Below are 26,292 nucleotides of genomic sequence, written 5' to 3' on the forward strand. Positions count from 1 at the left end.
CAATAAAATATTCTTCTTTATATTCCACCACGCACTTATTCCACCGCTAAAGAATATCACTTGGTATTGTTGTATTCTGGTTTAAATGTTAAGTAAGCCAATGTAACTACAGATACAATAAACTTCTTAGTGTAACGAGTTGGGAAAGCAAGGAATGGTTAGTTGTTCTCATAGCACCAATGTATATGTACGGTAATGGCCTAGCCAAATCGTCTACATATTACAAATAAAACATATATATACCATCAAAATATGTACTCGACTATCTAACTCAGCCCCAATAATAAATATCGTTAATATTTCGTTCGCAAACTCTTTGATCTCAAACCTCATTACAAATACGTTTTGATTTTTAATATATTAAACTAGAAATTTATTATGACGTTATTGAATCATGTTTCATTTAAAACGATTAAATATTTGTTAAGGAAATAAAATCAACTTGCGAACATCAAAGAGTCTGATTTGAAGGAAATTATTGATTCGCAATATTTGCTTGAAATAAAACGTTCGCCACGTTATTTGACAATAACATATTCGACTGAGACTCCGAAATCAAAATCAAAATATACTTTATTAAAGTAGGTCTTAACAAGCACTATTGAATAATTTAACAAACTATATTAAGTGAAACTACCACCGATTCGGATTGCAGATTCTACCGAGAAGAACCGGTAAGAAACTCAGTAACTATTCTTTTTCAACATTTAAAAATACAACGAATTCCACAAACACGTGTCTAAAAAACTTTCAAAGATAAAATGTACCTTTGTCATATTAAATAATTCTCTCAGATTCCATGTTAATTAATTCTCCAACCTCATTATGTAACTGCTTAAGATCATAAAAGCATTAAGACTTTCAAGACCGTAGGTAATTGGACAAATAGTTTAATTGGCTCAGCGCAGTAATCGAGGGATGCAAGTTCAAAGTATGTAAACCAATTTTAAACGTATATTTCTTTAAATATATTACAAGCTATGTTTAAGATTTTAAAAACTGGTCCTCTTATTTAATGAGCCGTATGTTGGTCTTAAAAGATAAATATGTATATTTTTTTAATTAACGTTAAAACTTTAAAATCGCAGTTCAGTTACATACGCATTTTTTTTTTTTTTGTTATTCAAATCAAAACCAAAATATTCTTATTCCAGTAGTCTGTTACAAGCATTTTTCAATAATCATTTTACAGAACTGTATTAAACGTAAAGATACTACCGGTTCGGTATGGAGATTGTACCGAGAAGAATCGACAAGAAACTGTATATATGTAGGTGACTGGTGTCACCACTGCAATAAACATTGGTACTTTAAGAAATATTAATCATCCGTCATATTACCAACGCGACATTAATACGTGAACTAAGTTTTTATGTCTCTTGTTCCTGTAGTTACACTCGGTCACTCACCCTTCTAAGCAGAAAAGAACAACCTTCTAACCAGTGGAACAACAATACTAACAATATTTTACTTGGTGGTAGGGCTTCGTGCAAGCCCGTCTGGGTAGGTACCATCCACTCATCAGATATTCTACCGCCAAATAATAGTACTCTATATTGTTGTGTTCCGGTTAGAAGGGTGAGTGAGCCAGTGTAATCACAGGCACAAGGGACATAACATCTTAGTTCGCAAGGTTGATGGTTGAGTTATATTTCTTACAGCGCCTTTGTCTATGGGCGGTGGTGATCAATTACCATCAGGTGGCCCATGTGCTCGTCGGCCAACCAATGCCATAATAAAAAAAAATACTAAGTATACCCGTCAGACAAAATTAATACGAAAAATCAATACCATACCATATCATTTCAACGTCTATTCGATTTGGAAAAATAAACTGTGACAGACTCGAGAATAAGCCGAACGTATTAAAACATAAAAATATATTTCTCAGATAAATTATCTAACAATAAATATTATATTATTTTTATATATCTGTAAAGTGGCGCGACGTTTGTAACGGATTGCCACTCCGTTACACTCAATGTGACAATTCTAGTACTGATTTTCATATCGGCTTTATTTTCGTGGCGCTCCTCGACCTTATAACGTCAGGTGTAGTGTTGGAACTATTATAAAAAAATATATTATAATCTCATTATTTCTCTGAGCCTTTATTGCTGTGTTTATATTATTTTGTATTTAAAACAAGTTCAAAAATTTAACTGAATTGTAATTGTCTTATTTAAAAATATTATGTCTATGTTATTATGTCTTATTATTATTTATATTTAGCTCTTATTTATACACTGTAAATATAATGTGTGTGTCACAGGTCGTTATGTAATAACTCCAAACATATTATATGGGAAGAGCTTTACATTGAATTCAATTGACATTAATGGGACATGACGTTTCAAAAGTGCTTATATGAACCTCCTTAAATAAAGAATAATTTGATTTTAATTTTAAATAATATTAATTTAAAAAAGAAATGCCTGTGTCTATTTCGTATTATTCGTAGTTAAATCGAATTCTTAAAGCTGTTTGTAACTTTACATTGATACATCAAAAACTTTATACAACAAAAACAAAGTTTTATGTTTTATTAATGAATACTCTATAAATAGTTAGTATTTTTATGGAGAACAGGCAACATCAATTTTGTATACGTACAAAAAAAATAATAAGACTTATTTAAAATTAATAAAAAATTTAATGACGATTAAATTAGCTTCTAAATATAAATTCTAAAATAAAAGTGCCGTTGATGTAACATCGCCGAATCTGGCCACATTTATATATTCCCGCTATAACTCATGCGGCTCACGTGAGCAGAAATTGCAATACACGAATACATACAAAGATGGGAATGTGATTTCGCTCCGACGCCAGGTGTCCGCACTGACTTCCATTTCCGTTTCGACCCCGTCGTAATAGTCCGAAATTACTGAGATTTTTCCTTCATAAACACGATGTAAAACATATAACATATTGTCTTTCATAATGATGAAGTCGTTCAAATGGTAAAAGTAAAAAATAAATTCTTGTATATTTTCGTATTTTATAATGTCTTTTACATCGTCCTTAGGGGTAGGTACCACCCACTCATCAGATATTCTACCGCCAAACAGCAGTGCTCAGTATGGTTGTGTTCTGATTTGAAGGGTGAGTGAGCCAGTGTAAGTACAGGCACAAGGAACGTAACATCTTATTTTCCAAGGTCGGGGGCGCATTGGTGATGTAAGGAATGGTTAATATTTCTCACAGCGCCATTGTCTATGGGTAGTGGTGAGCACTTACCATTAGGTGGCCCATTTGCTCGTCCGCCTACTGATATCATAAAAAAAAAATCGTCAATGCGCCATCGAGTACTAAGACGTCATATCCCTTGTGCCTGCAGTTCCACTGACTGACTGACAACAATTCTAAATATTATTTATTATAATTCGTATCTTTTAATTGATAATTATAAAAGTATTTATAATAATATAATTGCTGAACGGAATTTAATAAATACTTCAACATATAATCATATATAACAGCAATGACATAAATGTCCACGACCATATATATGAAAATACATAAATACACACATACATAATACATGACAGTTTCACACATTCAAACACGTCCTAAGGGTTAAGAATTTGGCTTCCATAGGTTTGTGGAGACTTATCGAAGCGGAAGATTCATGTTGTAACGTTCCCCGTTGCATTGTAATCGTATTGTAACTGCCTCGGACGGATGCGTGAATCAGTAAAACTGGCTGCTTGTCCTATTTTAATTTCGTACATAATTTAGTAAACGTGAAAATTTTAACTGATTGTAATCATTTTCGTGTGAGAAATTAAAAACGCTAATGATACTCTGTATGATCAAGAGGCTATCATTACACTAGTTGTTGCCCGCTTCGCTCGCATTTTAAGGGTTGATTGTCATGTGTTAGGCCAAAAAAAGTAGCCTATGTCCTTCCTTGGTGTTCAAGTTTGCTTCATACCAAATTACATGTAATTAGGTTCATTGGTTTGGCAATGAAAGAGCGACAGACATAATTACATTCACATTTATAATATTAGTGTAGAATTATAGATTGTCTAATACAAGTTCGTAGTGCATTCGATAGACTAGATAGATGTGTATTAGACGACGAATTTTAATGGAATGGTTTCGAATTGCGAATTTGGATTAAATATATTTTGATTCGAATGGCCTCCTCTCCCTTTGAGGAGAAGGTTTGGAGCATATTCCACTACGCTGCTCCATTGCGGGTTGGTGGAATACACATGTGGCAGAATTTCGTTGAAATAAGACACATGCAGGTTTCCTCACGATGTTTTCCTTCACCGCCGAGCACGTAATGAATTTTAAACATAAATTATGCACATGAAAATTCAGTGGTGCCTGCCTGGGTTTGCACCCGAAAACATCGGTTAAGATGCACGCGTTCTAACTACTGGGGCATCTCGGCCTTGGTCACAAAATATATTTTATTATCACACCACCAAATCCAGTACGCTGTGTGCAATCTATCGACGATATTACCATCCGGGCCCTTTGTGACGACCAGTGTTTCCACCTGATGGTTCGATAGATCACCTAATCAATGTCCGGTGACAATACAGGCATCACTGCCTTTGCACCCCATTACAAACACTTCGTTTTAATGTAAACTCTATACGTGATACAATAGAGTATATTTTCAAATAATGATAATTAACTTCATAAAGGACGGTGATGCTATGAAATAATAAATATTTAACTTAAAATTTTCCACTTAATTTCCTTTGAGTTCTTTTTTTAAAGAAACTATTTCTCTGACAACAAGCTTTTATAATATTTAGTTATAAATTATAAAGTTTGAACGGATTAGTTTTGATTCTTTATTTTTATTAAATCACGCAAACGACTAAGCTGATTGATATGAAAGTTTCCTTTTAGTTTAGTTTATAGTTTCGGAAAGATCATAGCTGGTCGAATAAATATTACAAGGAATAGGAGGGTACGATTATCGCTACAGTTACAAGACAATCCATATCTATTGTTATTACTTAAGTATGGTTTACTATAGTTGAATATTTTTAATTATACGTAATTAATCAGCCGCTCGACGCTTGCCTTCTGTGCTGTTAAAGAACACTTCTCTTTTTGTGGAGAAGATTTCGAAGTTATTCCAATGCACGCACGATTTTTATCTTTACAGTTGAACTTATGATTAGTTATAAACACAAATTAAAATTAAGTACACGAAAATTCAGTGGCACTTGATTACAACCCGCAATCATCGCTTCAGACGTGTTCGAACCACAACACCACCTCATTTTTTATTGATATTTTATGTAATTGAATTTATTTTTTAGAATACGCTGAAAATTTGTTTCCAACTGCAAGTAACTGAATGTTTCATTAGAAATAATTTTAATTATGGAATAATATTATTAATACTACTTTATATTTAGGACATACGTAAATACTAGCTAGTTCACGTTAAGATTACTTAAACTCACATAAAAGGCTACGGAAAACTAAAAACGCGATGTTATAATTGTAGTCATACATTGTTATATGCTATTGTTTCTAAACTTTCTCAAACAGAGGCCTTTAAACGGTTGTTTTTTTTGTCAGGATTAAAAGTGTAATATATTTTGTTTTGTATTATATTTTATTGATAGATCATACATCTACATTTTGTCTTAACCGTCTCGCTAATATAATACAATAATAAAAAAAGCCAATTTTTGCGACATTTTGTTTTCTTGCGCACACGTGGGATCGTTGGAGGCTGTTCACAATTTCGTTATAATGATATCCCTTACGTTCATGTTTTCAGCTTCTTGGGAATTTAAGCAAGGGTTACTAATTTACGGACTAACATGACCGGACTATAAATGTTTAATTATAAATTAAACAAAACTGACAAAAAGGATTTCAAATATATGCATATAATTCATTCGTACGTGTATATTTCACTGAATGCAGAAGGCATTACACCATACTTGGTAGTGGTAGGGTTTTGTGCAAACCCGTCTTGGTGGGTACCACCCACTCATCAGATATTCTGCCGCCAACTTCTGATTCTGTAACAATACTTGGTATTGTTGTGTTCCGGTTTGAAGGGCGTGTGAGCCAGTGTAACTACAGGCACAAGGGACATAACATATTAGTTCCCAAGGTTGGTGGTGCATTGGTGAAGTAAGGGATGGTTAATATTTCTTAGAGCGCCAATGTCTATGTCTATGGGCGGTGGTAGCCGCATAATATCGGGTGGCCCATTTGCCGGTCCGCGTGACTAGTACAAAAAAAAAAATATGACGACCTCCGTGGTCGAGTAGTGTGCACACCGGTTTTCATGGGTACGCCACTCCGAGGTCCCGGGTTCAATTCCCGGCCGAGTCGATGTAGAAAAAGTTCATTAGTTTTCTATGTTGTCTTGAGTCTGGGTGTTTGTGGTACCGCCGTTACTTCTGATTTTTCAATTTGTGCTTTAGCTACTTACATTGGGTTCAGAGTAATGTATGTGATGTTGTCCAATATTTATTATTATTACTAATATATGTTCAAAAAGAAGTTTTGCCAATTAATGTGTAAGTGACGCTACAATCGCGTTTATTATTTCATCGGTACGAAGTCAGAGAATTTAGTTATTTATAAAAATATATCATCTATACATATAATAAAATTGGAGTGTCTGTTAGTAATATTAAAATAATCGCTTTTTACTAAATGCATATATATTTATTTATACACGGTACATATACCAAAATAACATTTTTTTCAATTTTGGCTGTCTATCTGTTTGTTCCGGCTAATCACTGGAACCGCTAGATCGATTTTGAAGGGACTTTCACTGGCAGATAGCTGATGTAATAAGGAGTAACTTAGACTACAACAATAACTTTTTGTTAAATTCAAACGCGCAGGAAGTCGCAGGCACAGCTTGTATGCAATATAACCCGTAAAGAATACAACGAAATTAGGTATAAAAATGTCTCTAACAAAAGACGACTATACGACAACACGTGATATGACAACTCTTTAAAAAAAAAAACAAAAGTCAGCAACACGAGGTTTTCTAAATAAATTAAAAGCCTCACATTGTCTCTTGCACAAAGGGCGCAGTTTCATGGGAGATGACCTGGGCCGGGTAAATAGGTAATAAAAAAGTACAATTAACAGAGCCCTAACGAGCGCGTGGCGTGCTCGGGTGAGCACGCCTGGATGTAATGTTTAGTGATTTTTGTTGTGCTTTCCACATAATCTCGGTTTGTTTTACTTATAGTCAACTGACAATACCCCGTAGAGATGGTCTTGCATGTGTATTAACGGTGTAACAGCACCGTCTGGTGGTGGGTTACAACAAAACGGATATCTATACTGTACCTATATTATAAATGTTCCTCATGATATCAGTCAATTGTACGGAAGTCTATTAGATTTCAAACAGATATACCAATATAAATTTTATACACGTTTTTGCTCAGTGTATCAAAAACTAAGGATTGGCACGTTTTGATTTTTCTTTTATTTTAATTCTTTTAGAAAATTAAAAAAAAAACACCACACTTTTCTAATAACATTCAACAAATCGGAGAAAAATAGCTTAACTATTTCTTACAAATTATTATAGACGAACAAACTCCTCTTTTTTTTCTTTTAAAATTTATAAACAAAATTAAAATTACTAATGAATTTCATAGTTTATCTATCTAACTGCGTTCGTCTCGTAGCTAATACGGATTGAGTTCTAAAGTTTGAATTCCATATTGATGAAATACAAGATATTGGGTTTTTTCTGTAGAAAAACTTTCTTTAGCAGCCCCGATTACGACATTTGATATTCAGTTGATACATAGAGAGCCCTCTCCCCAGACGAAACCTAACAAAATATCGCTGTTATGTAGTTGAATAAGTAATGATGGTTAATGGTCTTCAATTGAATTTAAATCGGTTGATAGCATACCATCTGTCCGTAATCAAGGTCCACGCAACGTAAGCCGTGGGCATTACAGGTAACATAAATAACATATCAATAAAAGTCCAGTATAACCTGACACGGCGAGGCAGGAGATTGCGCGAATACATTGTCATTCGAATAGTTCAAGTTAACTAGCTAGCGAACGCGCTTGCGGTGTGTACTGGAATTTAATAACCTTTAGGGCGCGAATACACGTCGAGAAGCGTTTATGAATTTGCTATAGTTGAGAACTTCAACTCAAACAGTAGTTCAAATTTCATTAAATATTATTCAAGAATATTTTTCTCTTCCGGAGTTAAACCTTTATCCCATTAAGATGATTTAATTTAATCTTAAATAATAATTATATATTATGACTATCACGTATTAATTACTCAATCGATCATGAAATTTTACATTAACGCTAAAAGGCCTGCAGAAAAAGACATCAGGTACTACACCTGTTCCTCTCGCCTTTACGTGATCGAAACTCCGGGAGAAAACTAATCACTTAAACAAGGACATTAAAAACACGCTTGTCACGTCAATAGCCTAATTTTAAAATGAGTGGGAACAGTTGTTTATAAGAATATTATATTCCAAAACGCGCTGTATTTGCTGGTATAAGTTTTATTAATATCGGTTTAGTAGATTTTTTAAGTTAGGCAGTACAAAACGTGTCCTCTTTTATATAAAGTTTTATTATGAGTTGAGCACTCAAATATAGTAATGTACTCTTGCCGTAAGTATTACACAAATATGAATAAATGGTCATAAAATTTTAATGAAACAAGATTATTAATGCGGTTAATTAGTAGATATTTTGTCATGCCGTTGACCAACATGTACGCTTGCAGTCGCCCACGTCATCCCGTGGGTGTCATCAGAGACGATTAAGGGAATTCTGGTAAGCGCTTCTGTCAATACATTGGAATATTTAAGCGCTTCAACTACCCGTATGGTTAAAATCATCCCATTAGCAAAAGCAATCCGATGAAGGGTATATTTTATTAATTAATAAAAAAGATAAACTATTGCGTTTTGTTGTCGGTTCTTCTCTGATTCCGAATTTTAAGCTGATGGTTAACCTTATACTTATGTAAATGTAACCGTGTAAAGTGACAATTGAAAAGTCCTCTGGAAAGACTGCTTGAATTTTTTTATGTCTACCGACAGACGCTTCTGGCGTCTGGCTAAGCGAATTGACTGACCTAATATTAAATGGTGACCACCGTCCCTTACAAAGCCAAAGGATAAAACATCTTAGTTCTCAAGGTGGATGGCGCACCTTGAGAACTAAGATGTTTTATCCTTTGTAGTTGTAGTTACATTAGTATTACTGTTTAGTGGTAGAATTTCTGATAAATACCTACCTAGACGGGTTTGCACAAAGCCCTACCATCAAGTAAATATTTCGAATGATTTTATATAGTTTATTATGACAGTATTTAAATAATATTTTTAATGCGCTTTAAACTCCATCAAAATTTCATTTTATCACTAATCGCTGTAGCAACATTGGAATAATACCGCCTTTATTATTGGTCGTTTAGCTAAATTAAAAACCAAGACGTGGTTGCATCAGAACACGTGCGTTGCTTTCAACTTTCAAGGCGTTTAGATTAATATATATGTATGTGATTAATAAATGTTTATTGTTTCGTTTTTTATTTATTGTGTATTGTGATTGTGCATGCTGAGACTACCGGTGAGTAGACATACGCTAAGATTTTACGAATCTCCATCCCAAGAGGGCTAAAACGAGTGTTGTAATTTAATGTTTTATAAATTTCGCGCGGTTACAGCCGCAAGTCGAACTAGTACAATTAGTTATATATTAGGTATATTAAATTCACTTAAAACTAAATTACCTATGACATATGATCCTTATATAAAATTATTAGCATATATTATGAATTCACGAGCACTCAAACGAACAACGATTAAAACAATAAAAGTATTCTGACTCTACCAGTATAACTCAAGTATTAGTGTATATATTTTATTGTTATAGATATTATTAAATTATACAAGGATATGTTTATTAGACTACACAACAAACTACCAATGTTATTATCAACAAAATTTACTACTGGCGTATACTTTGAACAAGCCATGACTGCTTTATAAAACGATGTCGATATTACGTTCGCGATTATATTTTTTGATGTAGCGATTAAAATATATTACTGCGAATGTTTAAATATGTTTATATTAAGTACATCCCTAGTTTAGGATACCCTTGGGATTACTTTATTACTGCAATAGTAAAATATTACAGCGCGTTTTATGAATTACGTATTTTAGTTGGCAACATTATTCATATTTTGGGCTTACGCTGTGAAATTATTCAAAAATATTCTAGCTATAAAGATGCGTTTATTAGCGAATACACTATGATAAATTAATTTATATAACGCACCTCCAGAGACATTTCGTACGATATATCGATGATAAATACAAATATAAAAATATAGGTTAGACGATACACGTACACTTTTTCATATAGACATTATCTTAAGCCGCACACATGAATGTTGCATGCACACATACATAATAGATCCTGGTGAGTGCGAGCAACTAGTATTTGTAAAGAGTGTTCACCAATAGTTCGCGTGCTATTACTGAGCATCCAAAAAGATTTTAAGTTTGATTTTTTATTCCCTACGAATAAAAAACACGCGCGTGCAAACGTGGCGTGTTTGTTTATAAAGGGCATGATGTTTGCAATCACATACATAGATATCTATCGGAACTTCACAAGTCGTTCTAAAAATTTGTGTTTGAGCTATCCTGTGTGCTTCAAATAGTGCTAGTTAGTAGCACGTCAACTTGCTGACTATAAGCAAGTGTAATGTGTATCTCAAATTACCAATACCAATTATAAGTATCCATTTTTTTATGTTATATAGGTAGGTCGACAGTCAAGAGGACCATCTGATGGTAAGTGTTTACCGCTGCCCATTGACATTGGTCCTGTTAAGAAGTAATAATCATTCCTCATATTACTAATGCGTCACCAACCTTGGGAACTAAGACATTGAGTCCCTTGCAACTGTGGTTACACTGGCTCACTCGCCTTTCAAACCGAAACACAACAATATTGCTGTTTGGTGGTAGAGTATATGATGAGTCGGTGGTACCTTCTTAGGTACAAAGCCCTACCACCAAATAATGGAATATATTATGATGAATGAGTAAAAATTTGAAATAAATCTTTTAAAAAAAATATTTCATCGACAGACACAATTCCGTTATAGATTTATTATACGTAAAAATAAAGATATACCCTTGTAAACATTTTCGCGTCGCTTGTGCTGCAATCAAGTTGGAATTCGGATTTTTCTCGAAAAGACCGGCGATTCGCTCGGCTGTGACTTCGCAAACATTTAAACCTTCATTAGGTGTTTGCTTGGCTTATAAAATATTTTCTACTGTGTGTTATCGAGAGAAAACTGTCTTAATACTGTTTGATTTGGGATCTTTATTTTTATAAAAAATCTTGAACGAAATTACTGAACATTTTAGATTCGTTGTTTTATTATTTAAATTATACTATATGACTGATTCATTAGAAACCTAATAATAGTATGTGATTCCCTTCTAACATCGAAATTGGCTCTAGAAGAAACATGACCTCTCTTTAACGCTCAATGCGCCACTTACCACGGGATCAAAGATGTTACGCTTTGTGTCTGTAATTACACTGCCTTAATCATCAAACCGGAACAGGCAACACAGAGTATTAAGGTTTGGTCAGAATAACTTAATTAATGATTGATTTCTGAATCAACAGACAGACAAAGAAGTACATTATATAGTTGTCATCTTCGACTTCTCTTGTGTTTTAGAGATTAATAGTCAAAAAAAAAATCTTTGGAGTTTTTTCATATCAAATTCCGTTCAGTGATTTGCCCGTGAAAGAACAATACACAGACAGACAGATTTACTTTCGCATTTATAATATTAGGATAGAAGTAGACCTGTACAAATCAAATCATATTTATCATTCTATATCAAAATCGATTACTAACTTAATGTTATACGTAATCCAGATAAACAGCAGCATTCTGCAAGATCAAACTTGAAACTCACCGCAGCACATGATCGTGAAACGTTAGAAAGTTAGGAGTAACATTACCTACGATTATTACATTGAAAGGATAATCAAAATAGCGTAACTCCGTAAGTCGGTTTCCAACATTTCGCGAGTTGAGTACGAACTACGGAGTGAGTTCTTACGTAACAGGATTAACATAATGTGTACATTAATATTAAAATATTTACGGAGTAAGTTGAAAAGAAAAAACTTGTAATGTAGTAAATCAGGAAAACTATAGTAGCGTGAGTAGCGCCATCTATGGAATATAATTGGTACGATTTTTCAAGTCTCATGACAGGAAACGTAAACGCCCTACTTTCTTGCACGTGAACGAGTCTAAGTCTTTTAATAGGATGATAGGCAGTCGATCAGACTTTGATGTAAATTATTATCATTGAAAACGAAACACAAGTATTTGCGTCTATATTTGTTATAAAATATCAATAGCGTTAATTTTATTGACGTGAAACATCTATTGGCGAGCGTCGGGGGTCAGACTGACACGTGTGCCGCGACGGCAAATGGCATGCCGGTCTCTTATGCCGTCACGGTCTCTACTGCTATGCTTAAGACGTGGCTCTATACTACATACTTCATTTATATATATTATTATAATAACAATAAATATATCTACATTTCATTAACGACAGCGACGATGTCATCCTGACCTGAGTGTTGATTTACTCCATATTTATTAATTCCTCCAATAAATATCAATTTCGATGTTTCACATTTGCAAAGAATCTACTGAGCACATTTTGTGCCACAGCAACGTTGCGTCATGTTAAACTGCAACACGGTCCCCATGCACACACACTCCAAACCATTAAACGGTAACATTTAACATTCGTTATGTTATATTAACATATTAAATCCAAACTAAGTTGCGTCTTAGCCTTGTTATAAAATTTTATAGGTTACATACATGGGTATAAAACTTTAAACCATTTACTTAAATGGTATTTATCAAAGAGGTATTGTACAAGTTGTGTCACAGTTCGCTACCTTGTACAAATAAGTGTTAAGTAACCGTTAAAAGTCACAGCGTGGCAACAATGAACCTAAGTATCAATTACACTAATCGATGTGTGTTCATGTTGAAAATATTAATATCATATGATCCATATGATCTGGGAAATGCGCGACTAGCCGATGACGGATGTCAATGCATGAATTATATGGCCATCAATCGATGTGGCAAGTTTGATAATTGTCCGAGATGTTTAGCTGTAACATGAGGCTTAGTGTGACTTAATATGTCGGAAACAATTCACACCAACGATAATATATTACAGTGGCTTGTTTATGACTGGCGATAACTTAAATTCGGAGCGAATTAAACATGCCGTGTTCGAATCACAAATGTCTAATTTACTTTAAGATTGAAAACGTACTGTGACCGACTCGACCGTTGCGGTGGTATGACATACATATTTTTATATATAACTACTAAAATTTATTAAAAGATTATATTAAAATATACAGTAACTATTTTTAATTAATATTTGTATTTATTTAAGCACTTAATGTTATTAATTCTTATGTTAATAAAAAGGAACAAGATTATAATAAAATATACTTTTTTAAACTGTAATAGACTTACGTGTATCGGATAACATAGCAGGTAGATGCAGCGCAAGACATGAATCTGAAAATAAAAACAAATAAAATCAAACACATGTACGTATTGTCAATTAAATTAATATATAACTAAGAATTGACATTGTATACATTAAAATTACATTAACAGCCTGTCATATCCCACTGCTGGGCTAAGGCCTCCTCTCCAGTTTGAGGAGAAGGTTTTGGAGCATAATCCACTACGCAGCACCAATGCGGATTGGTGGAATACACATGTGGCAGAATTTCGTTGAAATTGGACACATGTAGGTTTCCTTATGATATTTTCCTTCACCACAAATTAAGCACATGAAAATTCAGTGGTGCTTGCCTGGGTTTGAATCTTGCCTGCAATCATCGGTTAGGATGCATCCGTTCTAGCCACTGGACCGTCTCGGCTCTATATTATATGGATAGTCATCATTTAATATTCTACCGCCAAACAGCAATTCTTAGTATTGTTGTATTCGGGTTTGAAAGTAAATTGAGCCAGTGTTAAAGGCACAAAGGAAATAACATCTTAATTTCAAAGTTGGTGGCGCATTGGCGATGTAATAACTAATAAGTTGTTAATATCGCTTTGAGTGCCAATGTCTATGAGAAATAATGAACATTTACCATCAGGTGACCAATTTACTCCTTTGCCTAACTATAATTAAAAGAAAAAAAGACTAAAAACTAGCTATAATTGCTCTTTACATTACGCATTGTTTGTATGCATAGTTGACCCATATACTCGATTAATACTTTATTGTACAAAAGGTTTATTTAATTGTAAGAATGTCCAAGTATATAATTTGTAGATGGTAAATAAATACGTATATAGTATTAATTATAAGCATAGTTATTATTAGCAGAATTGATCAGGTTGCTTGCAGTCTGAACAAAGCGATCTTCGTAATGTACTTTTAAGCACTTTTGGGCTGTTAACGTACTTTACAAGACTGGTGTTTTTTATTATTTTTATTTGCAACAATATTCTATAAAGCTTTCAAAATAATATAAGCTTTTTACAATAATTCAGATATACGAAGTTTTTCTAAAAATAATAGCTATATTATCGTCTACTAACAAAACATGGCTGACGTTGTTTCGCTTCTTGGATATGTGAACGATGTTAAGATTGATGATGAGCGGCAGAGCCATCTCGTCGTCGTGACGAGTTGCATCAATGTGTACAGTATAGAAATCTTCTTCAAGAAAAAACCAATGCCAACATTTAGGAGGATAGTTTGAACAGTTCGAAGTATATAAGGGTCAAACAGATAATCATAAAAAAAACCGTTTAAGACAAATGTCGAAAATTGTGCGTTCTTACACCCGGAGTTGAAATAACGTTGAATTTCCCAGTGCTTAATTCGTCTTATAATTCTTCTTTATAAGAAATATCGTGAGGAAATTTGTACGTGTCAGATGAAAAAAAAATTAATAAGCCAACCCGCTAGGTTTCTTTCGCCAGTTCCTCTCAGGGCAGGGTATTTTCCTGTTTAGTAAGTAAGTACGCCTCTATATTGAATAAAGGATATTGTTTTGATTTAATTTAACTTGATTTGATCCAATTCTATAAAATGACCCACCAACCGCTTTCAAGCAACAGAACTTCCCCTTCGAAAGGAGAGGTGACAATACCCATTATCCATATATGACTTAGTGAATATATAAAAATCACCGCTTTATTTAGAAATCTGGTATTTTATATTTTTAAAATTCGTCATCAGCATTATCATCATGATTAGTCTGCACTGTCACTGTCACTGCTGGACATAGTCCTCACCCAAGCGCGCCACGGAGCCCGATCCCTTCTCATCCTCGTTCTACCAGCCACCTTCCGTACATCATCGCTCCACCGTGCCACAGGGCGATCTACTCTACGCTTGCCGATTCGCGGTCTCTACTCTAGAACATTATTGTCCCAGTGGCTGTCAGTAAAATTTGTACTTTCTACTAATGGTATAAATGTGAAAGGGTGTATATTTGGTTGTGTGTAATTCAATCACGCTGGATGGAATCGGAATTTGAAATGAAGATAGGTTACACCGTGATTAAACTTATACCTAACACCTATCCCTCCCCCTCCCTCGTCCTTCACGCGAGCGGACGGAAGCTAGTATTCCATAAACAAGAATGCTTATATAATTTTCTAGACATATTGTTTGAGAGACGCGTCTCAACGTTACTATTCCTTGAATTATGTATTTCTCATATACAATTATTTTGCTCGCTCTGAATTTATATTGATTAAATATATCTTTTTAACATAGGCGTTTGAACGAGCGACCTTTAGCGTACACCATTGACCGCTATCACATTTATTATCAAAGACAAGTATGCAAAGAATTCCAAGCTAACTCAAGACGTTCCTGGAATTTAAGGTCAACCTTCGATATGGTGAAATTTTGTTATAGAAATACCTATTTAGGACCGCAAATTAATTACAGTAACAGCCAGTAAATGTTCCACTGGGTTAAGACCTCATTCTTGTAATGGAGAAATGTAAGAGCCGGTTCTATCGGTTCTTTTGGTAGATAACAAATATTCCTTTACTCAACATATTCGTATTATATATACTCTTATCAAACTTGCCTATGAAGCAAATATGACCAGATTTAAAAATATCAGTAACGAAATTCTGGTAACAACGACTTCTAGGTATGGGTATGGGTATGACACTACGCATAAAACGCAAGGATGAACGCTGGGTAGTAAGTACTTCAAAAGTAGGTTAGAGGGGTAGTACATAAAAAAATTCTACCGTTTCTAAAACATAAATTACACAAAAACAAGTAAATTTCAAACAAAGATACGGTGTGTGTGCACACACAGATACATGTCTCCAACAAAGATAAAATTGAACTTCCGGAAAATATCAACTGACATTACAGTAATTTGAAATGTCTTTTATATATTTATTTACAAATTATTAAGATCCCACAAGAACAGAAAAAAGGTAAAAATAAGACGTAACGAGGACCAAAATTGACTTCATAAATCACGTATCAAGTATCAAGAATACTGCGTCATTTCGTCTTTGTTATCCGTATTATGAAATCAATCGCTTTATCTAGATAAGATCTGGCTCTTAATCCAAAGCCTAGTCAGTCATAAGGACAGGAGTATAAGCATCGGATTAAATTGTAGACTTGTATCACGACCGTGTGTGTTATTAATTTATGTACTATAGAATTAATTAATCTTACAACGTCTAGTTATGAAGAAGCTGTCTTATAATACTAAGATTTTAACTCAAGTAATGAATTGCGCTTTTATTGTACGAATGTTCAACCAATATTTTCTTAGTAATTCGTACTTTTATTGAAAAATTCTTAACGTATGGCTTTTTCTAAATCAATTATTACATATATATTTTTTTATACATTCATAAAACATATATTTGTATTTCAAATATTTAATACATATAGAGCCGAGATGGCCCAGTGGCTAGAACGCGTGTATCTTAACCGATGATTTCGGGTTCAAACCCAGGCAGGCACCACTGAAATTTCATGTGCTTAATTTGGGTTTATAATTCATCTCGTGCTCGGCGGTGAAGGAAAACATCGTGAGGAAACCTGCATGTGTCTAATTTCAACGAAATTCTGCCACATGTGTATTCCGCCAACCCGCATTGGAGCAGCGTGGTGGAATATGCTCCAAACCTTCTCCTCAAAGGGAGAGGAGGCCTTTATCCCAGCAGTGGGACATTTACGGGCTGCTAATATTGAAAAAGAGTTACTACTACGAGTTCTTCTCAGAAGAATCTATATGCCGAACCGATGGTAGCTTTACGTTTAAAACACTTTCATAAAATTAAAATTTTATGATTGAAATGAATAAAAATATCTTCATTGATTATTGTATAGAATTTTCAACTATATAACATCAGAGCTAAAATTTAGTTGCAAGATCCAAGTAGTAAGCATCGGTTTTATATAGAAAAAAACTCATGTATTTGTTTATGTTTAGGCTTAAAATTCAGTTGCAAGATTTAAGTAGTAGTAGAACAAAAACTCATGCATATGTTTATGTCCTTCAATGGAGTTCAACGTTGCTTAATACTAAATATTATTAAATTCGTTTCAGTACCATAAAAGCGTAATAGACAGTCACGATCGACGGAGTTATTTTTCCACTCCTAATCGGATTATAAGAAAGTATATTTTAAACTAAATCGAAGTTCCTTTGATTTATCAAATTTAAATGTAATCCTACAGTTTTGTTCAATATCGGCGCCGTCAGACGAAATATGTCCAGCATTAAATTTCCGTCAGAGTGCGTGTCGACTTCAAAGACCGAAAACTTTTATGTATCGCGATTGACTGGCTATTTCATAAACTTATATTTGTTCGTAGAAACGAATATTGACTGACCTTTGGAACTCTGGGAAATATTATAATTTATGACGCTTTAGTAATATTATGAATACGGAATTACCAATATATATATATATGTAACCACGTCACTTTTACGTTATATAAAGATTCTTGGTGATAGGTTTTTATGCGAACCCGTTTGGGTAGGTACCACACATTCTACCGCTAAGCAGAAATACTAAACGTATTATGGTTTGAATTATGAATTTGCCAGTTACTACAGGCACGAGGCAAATCTTAATTCCCAGATTTGGTGGAGCATTGGGGATGTAACGAACGTTTAATATTTCTCACAGCGCCAATGTCTATGGTCGGTGGTGATCGCTTACCATCAGGTGGCCCATTTGTACGCATACTAATTTTTAATATTTAAACGGTAAGACTGCCAATGTAACCGACATTGTCAAGCTCGAAATTTATATTAAGAATATACAATAAATTCTGTATAAAAGATTCGTTGCTTTGTTACGTATATTATTATTTATACAAAAATGACGTTCGTTGAAAATATTTATAACCAACACAAACGTCCGTTGGTTCTGCTGTTCCCTGTTGAATTACAATTAGGTAAACAAATTACAATTAGGTAAAATTGCAATGAGTCCTCGTATTTTTTGCTCGGTGTTTGTACATAGCTGCCAGCGTAGAACAGGTAAATTAATTACATTTATCTCATAGAACATATAACAGAAACATAACGTTAATAGCATTTGTCCTTATATTACGGACAAACTGTAATAAAATTCCACGATTACCTTTGGCAATTTATAAATTTATATCTCTTTTTAAAAATATTGTTGAATACGACGTACTCGGTAATAGTCTGTATGTATGATAAGAAAATTATTTCTTTTTTTCTTTATATTTATAGAGTATTTTCTTCTTTTTATACAGACTCTATAACAATTCAACGACATGTAACTAATATTGCTTCGTGATTTAAATTTGAGTCGGTAAAATCTACATTCTAAGCCGATGGTAAGTTTTTACAAATATAGGAAAAAAAATTAGAAAATATTTTAACTTAGTCTTGTAAAATTACGAGTTTATCAAATTATTTATTGCTAATTGCTAGCGGTAGAATATATTATGAGTAGGTGGAACGTACCACGTACGTACCACGTTCACTTGGTGGTAGGGCTTTGTGCAAGCCCGTCTGGGTAGGTACCACCCACTCATCAGATATTCTACCGCCAAATAACAGTACATTGTATTGTTGTGTTCCGGTTAGAAGGGTGAGTGAGCCAGTGTAATCACAGTCACAAGGGACTTAACATCTTAGTTCCCAAGGTTGGTGGCGCATAGGTGATGTAAGGAATGGTCACTCACTCGACCGCCAACAAATGCCATAAAAAAAAGCCCAGACAGGATAAAACTTGACCCTACCATCGAGTATACTTTAAAAATACTTTAAAATTTTTATACAACGTCAATACACGCGAAATTTATAATTAAAAACAATTGTATTACAAACAAAGTCAACAGTATTCGTTTTCGCTTCGACCACATTAAATCGACATGAACACATTTTAAGTTAAGGTCACTATAGAATTATCGAAATATTTATCACGGTGATGATATTTTCAACACGAAAATTGGCAATTTTCCTTTTTTACTCACTCAGCATAATATAGCGTTCCATATTTGTCGTACGTACGATGCGATCCGTGAAGGCCTAACTCGAGGCAATTCATTTGATCGTTTCATGGTTTACCGAATTTGTTTATGAAATCCAAAATTACAAATTCCACGGTGAACTGGACTGATGGATCCAAAGGGCTGTCCACTACATACATAATATATAACGAAGCGCCTGTCTACTACAATATATCAGTATTGTTTTTTGTTTCAATGTTTAAATTAATTTTGCGTATTTATAAACTAAAATATCTTGTTTATAATAAAAAAATATAAGACTTAATTAACATAACAAGAATGCATATTAAGCATATTATGCATATTAGTGTAAGAACCGCCTAGCAATGAAATAATAATCGCAGGTTCAATCCTGACCCCTACGGCTATTGACGTCCCAAATCCTAGCACAAGCTTTAAGCTTAATTGTAGTAGTAAACAACTTGTAGAGCCGAGATGGCCCAGTGGTTTGAACGCGTGCATCTTAACCGATGATTTCGGATTCAAACCCAGGCAGCAAAAACCACTGATTTTTCATGTGCTTAATTTGTGTTTATAATTCATCTCGTGCTCGGCGGTGAAGGAAAACATCGTGAGGAAACCTGCTTGTGTCTAATTTCAACGAAATTCTGCCACATGTGTATTCCGCCAACCCGCATTGGAGGAGCGTGGTGGAATATGCTCCAAAAATCTTCTCCTCAAAGGAGAGGAGGCCTTTATCCCAGCAGTGGGACATTTATGGGCTGCTAATGCTAAAATGCTAAATGTAGTAGTAAAAAGAATTATTAATAATTACATATGAGGCATTGCTAATTCAATAAAAAAAAACTGTTATTGTCTGGTGTGTCTTGTCGATTATTCTCAATAGCGTTAGACTTAATTCAATCCTGCAACATGACTTCGGGATTAAAAATTGCTTATTGAAACGTACTTAAATAAATAAATTTAAATTAATGAATGAATGCTCACAGGTGAACTATTTTGATGGTACTCAATTCGCATACATGGTTGGAAAATTCTTTTTTTATAATATTTGTGACAATTTGATGGTTTACAGTCACCAGCGCCCATTGACATTGGCGCTGTAAAAAATGTAAACCATTCCTTTAACATCGCCAATGCGCCACCAACCTTCAGAGCTGAGATGTTATGTCCCTTGTGAGAACGTCTTTACGTCCTAATGTTAATAATCATTTAAAAAAACAAAAATTAAGCCTAGAGATTATTAAAATAGACCTTTACTACTACTAGGTACTAGCTTTTTCAGGCAAAAGTCGTTTTTATAGGACAAAATGAATTTAAACAGATAATCGGTATATCGGTAAAGTATGTAGAATACGAATACTAGTATATAAGTACTAGTATTCAATTTCCATCACTATTATATGTAACCGCTAGTCGCGTATACATTTACTCACGTAGGCGCGCACATTTTTAATAAATATCACTTAATTTGTATGTTTTTTCTGTCTCTACCCTTAGTCGTCTCACGCACACTTTGACATCTTGTAAACGTAAGCACAAGCGTCACTCTCACACACTACTAATGTACGCCAATAAAGATTTAACGTGGAGGGGCGCAACTTCGTGAGTGAATAGATCTATACTCGATGGGATATCCCATCGGAAACACCATTAAGGAACCTACTGAATTTTCTTAAGTATTAGAGTTTTGGTAATCTATATTACCAATAGCCTCATACCTCGTACCTCGGTTCCGTATAAAGTTTCATCCCGTATTTAACTTATATAACCAATATTTAAAACCGCTGTAACGACTGTATTTAACTCATAAACATGTGCCTAAACATCGTTTTCCTTATATATAACTTCGAAAATAAAGAACTTTTATTCAAGTTTCATCCCCTAATACACCCTCTCAGGTGCTTTATTTTCGAAAACGCTGTCTCAGCAATCTTTCACTGATAAACAGAAGTTTAAAAACCAACTTTCATTTTTCTACCTGTCATACATGCCACACTTCCATAAAAAAAAATAATTCCAAATTTCATCTACTATGGGTGATGAATTTTCAAAAAAAACTTTCTCAAATTCATTAATATCTTATCGATTTTTATATTTCTAATATCAAAAATGAAACAGTTCCATTTAAATTCTCATACCAATTAGGAGATGAATTTAAGAAAATAAGCTTAAAAGTAAACATTTTAGTAAGTAACTAAATTCTATCAGAAGTTACTGTACAAAATTTCATCACGTTAGACCCAGCGGTTTTAGATGTGCGTTTTATGTCAATCGGTCATTTTTAATTTTTTATTCTGTATATTAAGTACGTTCAACATACGTCAAGGATAATAAGTATAAACGGTTTAGAATGTATGTGTATGATGTATGTAAAATGTTACATCTTAACAACTAAAATCATAAACCGATAAGAAATTTGTAAATACATTTAAAGGCTTTACTAATCGAATAACAAAAAAACACTATTTTAAATGTCATGTAAAATGTCACTCTAAATTTTATTCACAGTCTAGCTACTATGATTTAAAAAATAAGGTTAAAGGTTAATGGTGTCTGGAAAATGTGCAAGAATTCGGTAGACGGTTCGACAAATCGATTGGTGGGATTGATAAGATCATTTAAAATGTGATAATTATTTCATTTAAAACAGAAAATTAAAACTTTACTACTTTACGATAATAATAAAATATTAAAAAAACAATAAGACTATATAATATGACATATATTACCTACGTCAGAAATAAAATGTACATTAAAATAATTAATACACAAAAAGGACTGTAATAGGAAAAATTATATTAAGCACAAAGTAAGTGGAATTTATTTACTCTATGATACGAATTCTTAGAAATAATGACTGCGTTTCTCACTCCGTTATAATGCACTGAGCTTATACAGCGTACAAAGCCCACTAATTGCTGTTTGAAGGGCATATCATAAAACAAAATATATAAAAATTGCTAAAATATACGCCTAAATATATTTCGCCGAACCCGGTCACCAGAATAAATTCGTAGCTTTTACACGTATAGCAATAACAAAGTTCAAAGTGCATTCCCAAAGGCGAATAGCGCTTAAGACAAGCTGGGCAGTATGCATTTAAATCGAATATTACTGATCTTATATTACAGCAATGACCAGGTAACGATTATTGGTATACTAACCAATGTCAGCGGCTTTGCCTGCGTAGTTATTGACTTACGTTTGCGTCACGTGTGGACGATTCCACACATATGTTTAATGTAATTAAATTATATATGGTTTTTAAAATACTATCATCATTTATTTTTATTTATTTAAAAGCATAAAAGTAAAGGAACAGTTCCGTAAATGTCCTACGCCTGGGTTACCCCTCCTCTAGTTTTTAAAGAAAAGATTTATAAATTCAAAATCAAAATATACTCTATTCAAGTAGGCTTTTACAAGCACTTTTGAATCGTCATTTAACAAACTATTTAAAGTAAAGCTACCACCGGTTTGGAACGTAGATTCTACGGAGAAGAACCGGCAAGAAAGAAGTTATTAATAACTCAGATACTTCAAATCAGTGTTACAATGTGGTAGAATTTCATTTGCCATATGTCAGCTTACTCACGATTATTTCCTTTATCGCCAAGTACGAGATGAATTATAAACATAAATTCAGAACGTGAACATCCTTTCCTGAGTTTGAATTCGAACTTGTTAAAATCCCGTCTTCTCCTTGGAAACCAAGGATATTCGTATTTTATTTTGGTATGTTGATGACAACTTTTATTTTGTTGAGTATTACTTAAAGATTTTTTTCTCTCTATAATAATAAATAATCTTCATGATCTGTTGTATTCTACAAAACAAATAAAAATCAAAATATTTTTTTTTCGAGTAGGCCTTTACAATAACTTGTAAATCGTTATTTGACAAAACTACATATATTATATAAAACTACCACCGGTTTGGAATGTAGATACTACCGAAAAGAGCTGGCACAAAACTCAATAGTTATTCGTTTCCAACATTTGAGACACATTATATTAATTAAATATAATTATATGTGTAATACATCTTGCCTGAAAGTCAATAAGTATTAGATCCACACTTGTAAGGTGAGATATCTAACTAGTGTATTATTAATGTCAGATACAAGGGGGGACATAACAACTTGTCAAAGCCGAGTCAGTCATCGTCCTCACGAGAGATCTAATACTAAATTGAAATCGTTTTCATCGTCCAAACATACTTTCAATAAAAGCGGAACGATAAAAATATACTCATCTGTTGTTCTCGTTCAATTATTTTTCATTTTTTTTTTTTTAAATATTGCACAACATTACATACATTACTCTGATCCCAATGTAAGTAGCTAAAGCACTTGTGTTATGGAAAATCAGCAGTAGCGGTACCACAAACACCCAGACCCAAGACAACTTAGAAAACTAATGAACTTTTTCTACATAGATTCGGCCGGGAATCGAACCCTCGGAGTAGAGTATCCATGAAAACCGGTGTACACACTACTCGACCACGGAGGTCGTAGTTTTTCGTATTTTCTTACGTTTATTTTGTTTTTTTGTTAAACAACAAATGTTGTTCAACTAAAATTGAAACGTGTGAAATTACTTTCAGTTAGTTCTTATCTGAGGGCAATAAAAGTACCAAATAACTATACGTAAAGTTTAATTTGTATTTTACTCGACTGAGTCCATGCACGGAATTTTAAATTATTTTATAATCCGTGTCTCACATATTACAATTAGTATAATAATCTCTGTAATATTATAATTATTTTTTTTAAAAAAAAAGACACGTTCGTGGGGCATCCTGTTACGGAACTAAGCTACTTTTTGTATATACTATTTATACAATAACAAACACGATGTAATAAATTAAAAATGCTTGAGAATATTTAAATGTCAAGAAATGTAATTGTTATTAAAAATTCCGAGTGAATTTAAACAATAACAAAATAATAAGTATAAACTATGTCATATTAAGCCGTAAAAAAAAGAGAAAGAGTATTCCTCTCTATCTCTTCCTCTTTGTCACTTCGCCTTTGAGGCCTTTGGTCGCCTGGAGAGTCATAACGTCTTTTTCTTACGTGACGATTTCTGAACGTTCATTTCCATTGTCGCCTGAAGAACTTCGTCCAAAAAAATAAAAATTAATACGTATTATATTATACAAGCTTATAACGCTATTTATATAATCATGGTTTTAAATGTATATTATTTGATTTTTTTACAATCTGCATTCCAAACCAGTGGTAACTTTAAATGGTACTCCTATAAAATGACAATTCAGAAATGCTTATACGAGTTAACTTAAAAAAAATATATTCTAAATTTGATTTTAAAACTGCTTATAATTCGACGCGCATGTATATTATAAGAAATATTTAACGATACGAAAAAGTTTTTACCTTGGAAAATCCCTTACGTTGATATTCTAAGCCACGTAGTAACGGGGAGATTTTCCGAATAAAAAACCTCAGGGTCATTGTTTTCTGCACTGAGGTGAAGGTCGATATAACAAAGAACCGACTTAAAAATATATATTAAGAACGTTATTTTCAGAGCAGATTTTTTTTATTTATTTTACAAGTATTATTACACGTTTTTGATACCTAACGTTTACAATGATCGAATCTAAATAAAGGATGCAGGGCATTGTAATGGAACATAGAAAAAACTATTTACTGATTTATTTTATCCAAACATAACATTCCAAATTACACGCATAATTTTTATAAAATTTTTGAACTATTCAATTCGTAAGTAGCTAGGTAGGGCATTGTGCAAGCCATTCTAGATATAGTAAAACTTAGTATTGTTGCGTATGGATTTAAGGGTGAGTTAGCCAGTGTAACTACAGGCACAAGGCACATAACATCTTAGTTCCCAATGTTGGTCGCGCATTGATGATAAAGATTAATATTTCTAGCAGTACCAATGTCAGTTGAAAGTGGTGACAACTTACCATCAAATCGGTAGCAACTAGTCCGCCTACCTAAGACAATAAAATAATGGGAAAAAACACAAACAAGAAAATAGGCTACTTCATAGTCAGAAATAATGAAAGATGATATATGAAATTTAATTACTCCATCTTCACCAACGAAGAATTTATTACGAGTAACATTACTCTGTTTCTCATCCTCAAAATGAATACAATCATTTAGCAATAATAATTACACAACAAAAGAAATGAAACGTCTCATCAAATAAACCGCCTCAAAACACTATCCACAAAACTCGTCATCTACTTCAGTAGACATTATATATAATGGCGCACTTTATACAGCGTCGTTTCAACCCCCGAATACGTAAAAACTTTGAACGAACGTGTTCCCGACATCTGCTTATTACGTAATTTATTTCCCACTTATGTAAAAAAAACCTTATACGTAAGATTATATGGTTAAATCTCATGTATGGTCATGTTACCTTTTTTTATTGCTAGAAAAACGCGTTACGATTTTCCTTCACTTGGAAGTGGGGAGTATGTGGGACTCGCCGGTGCCCAAGATGTGCCCCGGTACACCGGAATACCCACTAAAAAACCAGCGGTACCCTCTCCGTCTCATCGGCGGGCATGCTACCGTGACGATGGTCATGTTACCTGAATCGGAGTTATGTTAATGATGTTAGGAACTGATATCTGAATTGCATTTTCTAATCAAAAGACCTATTTATTTATAAATAGCATAACAC

At 33.5% G+C, this 26,292-nt stretch overlaps 1 protein-coding gene across 8 annotated transcripts in view; it reads right to left on the minus strand.

Moving 5' to 3' along the window:
- Positions 1-26,292, minus strand: part of LOC125064465 (disintegrin and metalloproteinase domain-containing protein 22) — a 494,578-nt gene that overhangs the window by 370,999 nt on the left and 97,287 nt on the right. For all 8 annotated transcript variants that reach the window (XM_047671514.1, XM_047671508.1, XM_047671510.1 and 5 more), the window contains exon 3: positions 13,597-13,641. In XM_047671514.1, the coding sequence (XP_047527470.1) occupies positions 13,597-13,641 (45 nt within the window). The remainder of the gene's footprint in view (positions 1-13,596; positions 13,642-26,292) is intronic.

This window comes from Vanessa atalanta, chromosome 6, assembly GCF_905147765.1.
Source record: "Vanessa atalanta chromosome 6, ilVanAtal1.2, whole genome shotgun sequence".
Taxonomy (NCBI): domain Eukaryota; kingdom Metazoa; phylum Arthropoda; class Insecta; order Lepidoptera; family Nymphalidae; genus Vanessa; species Vanessa atalanta.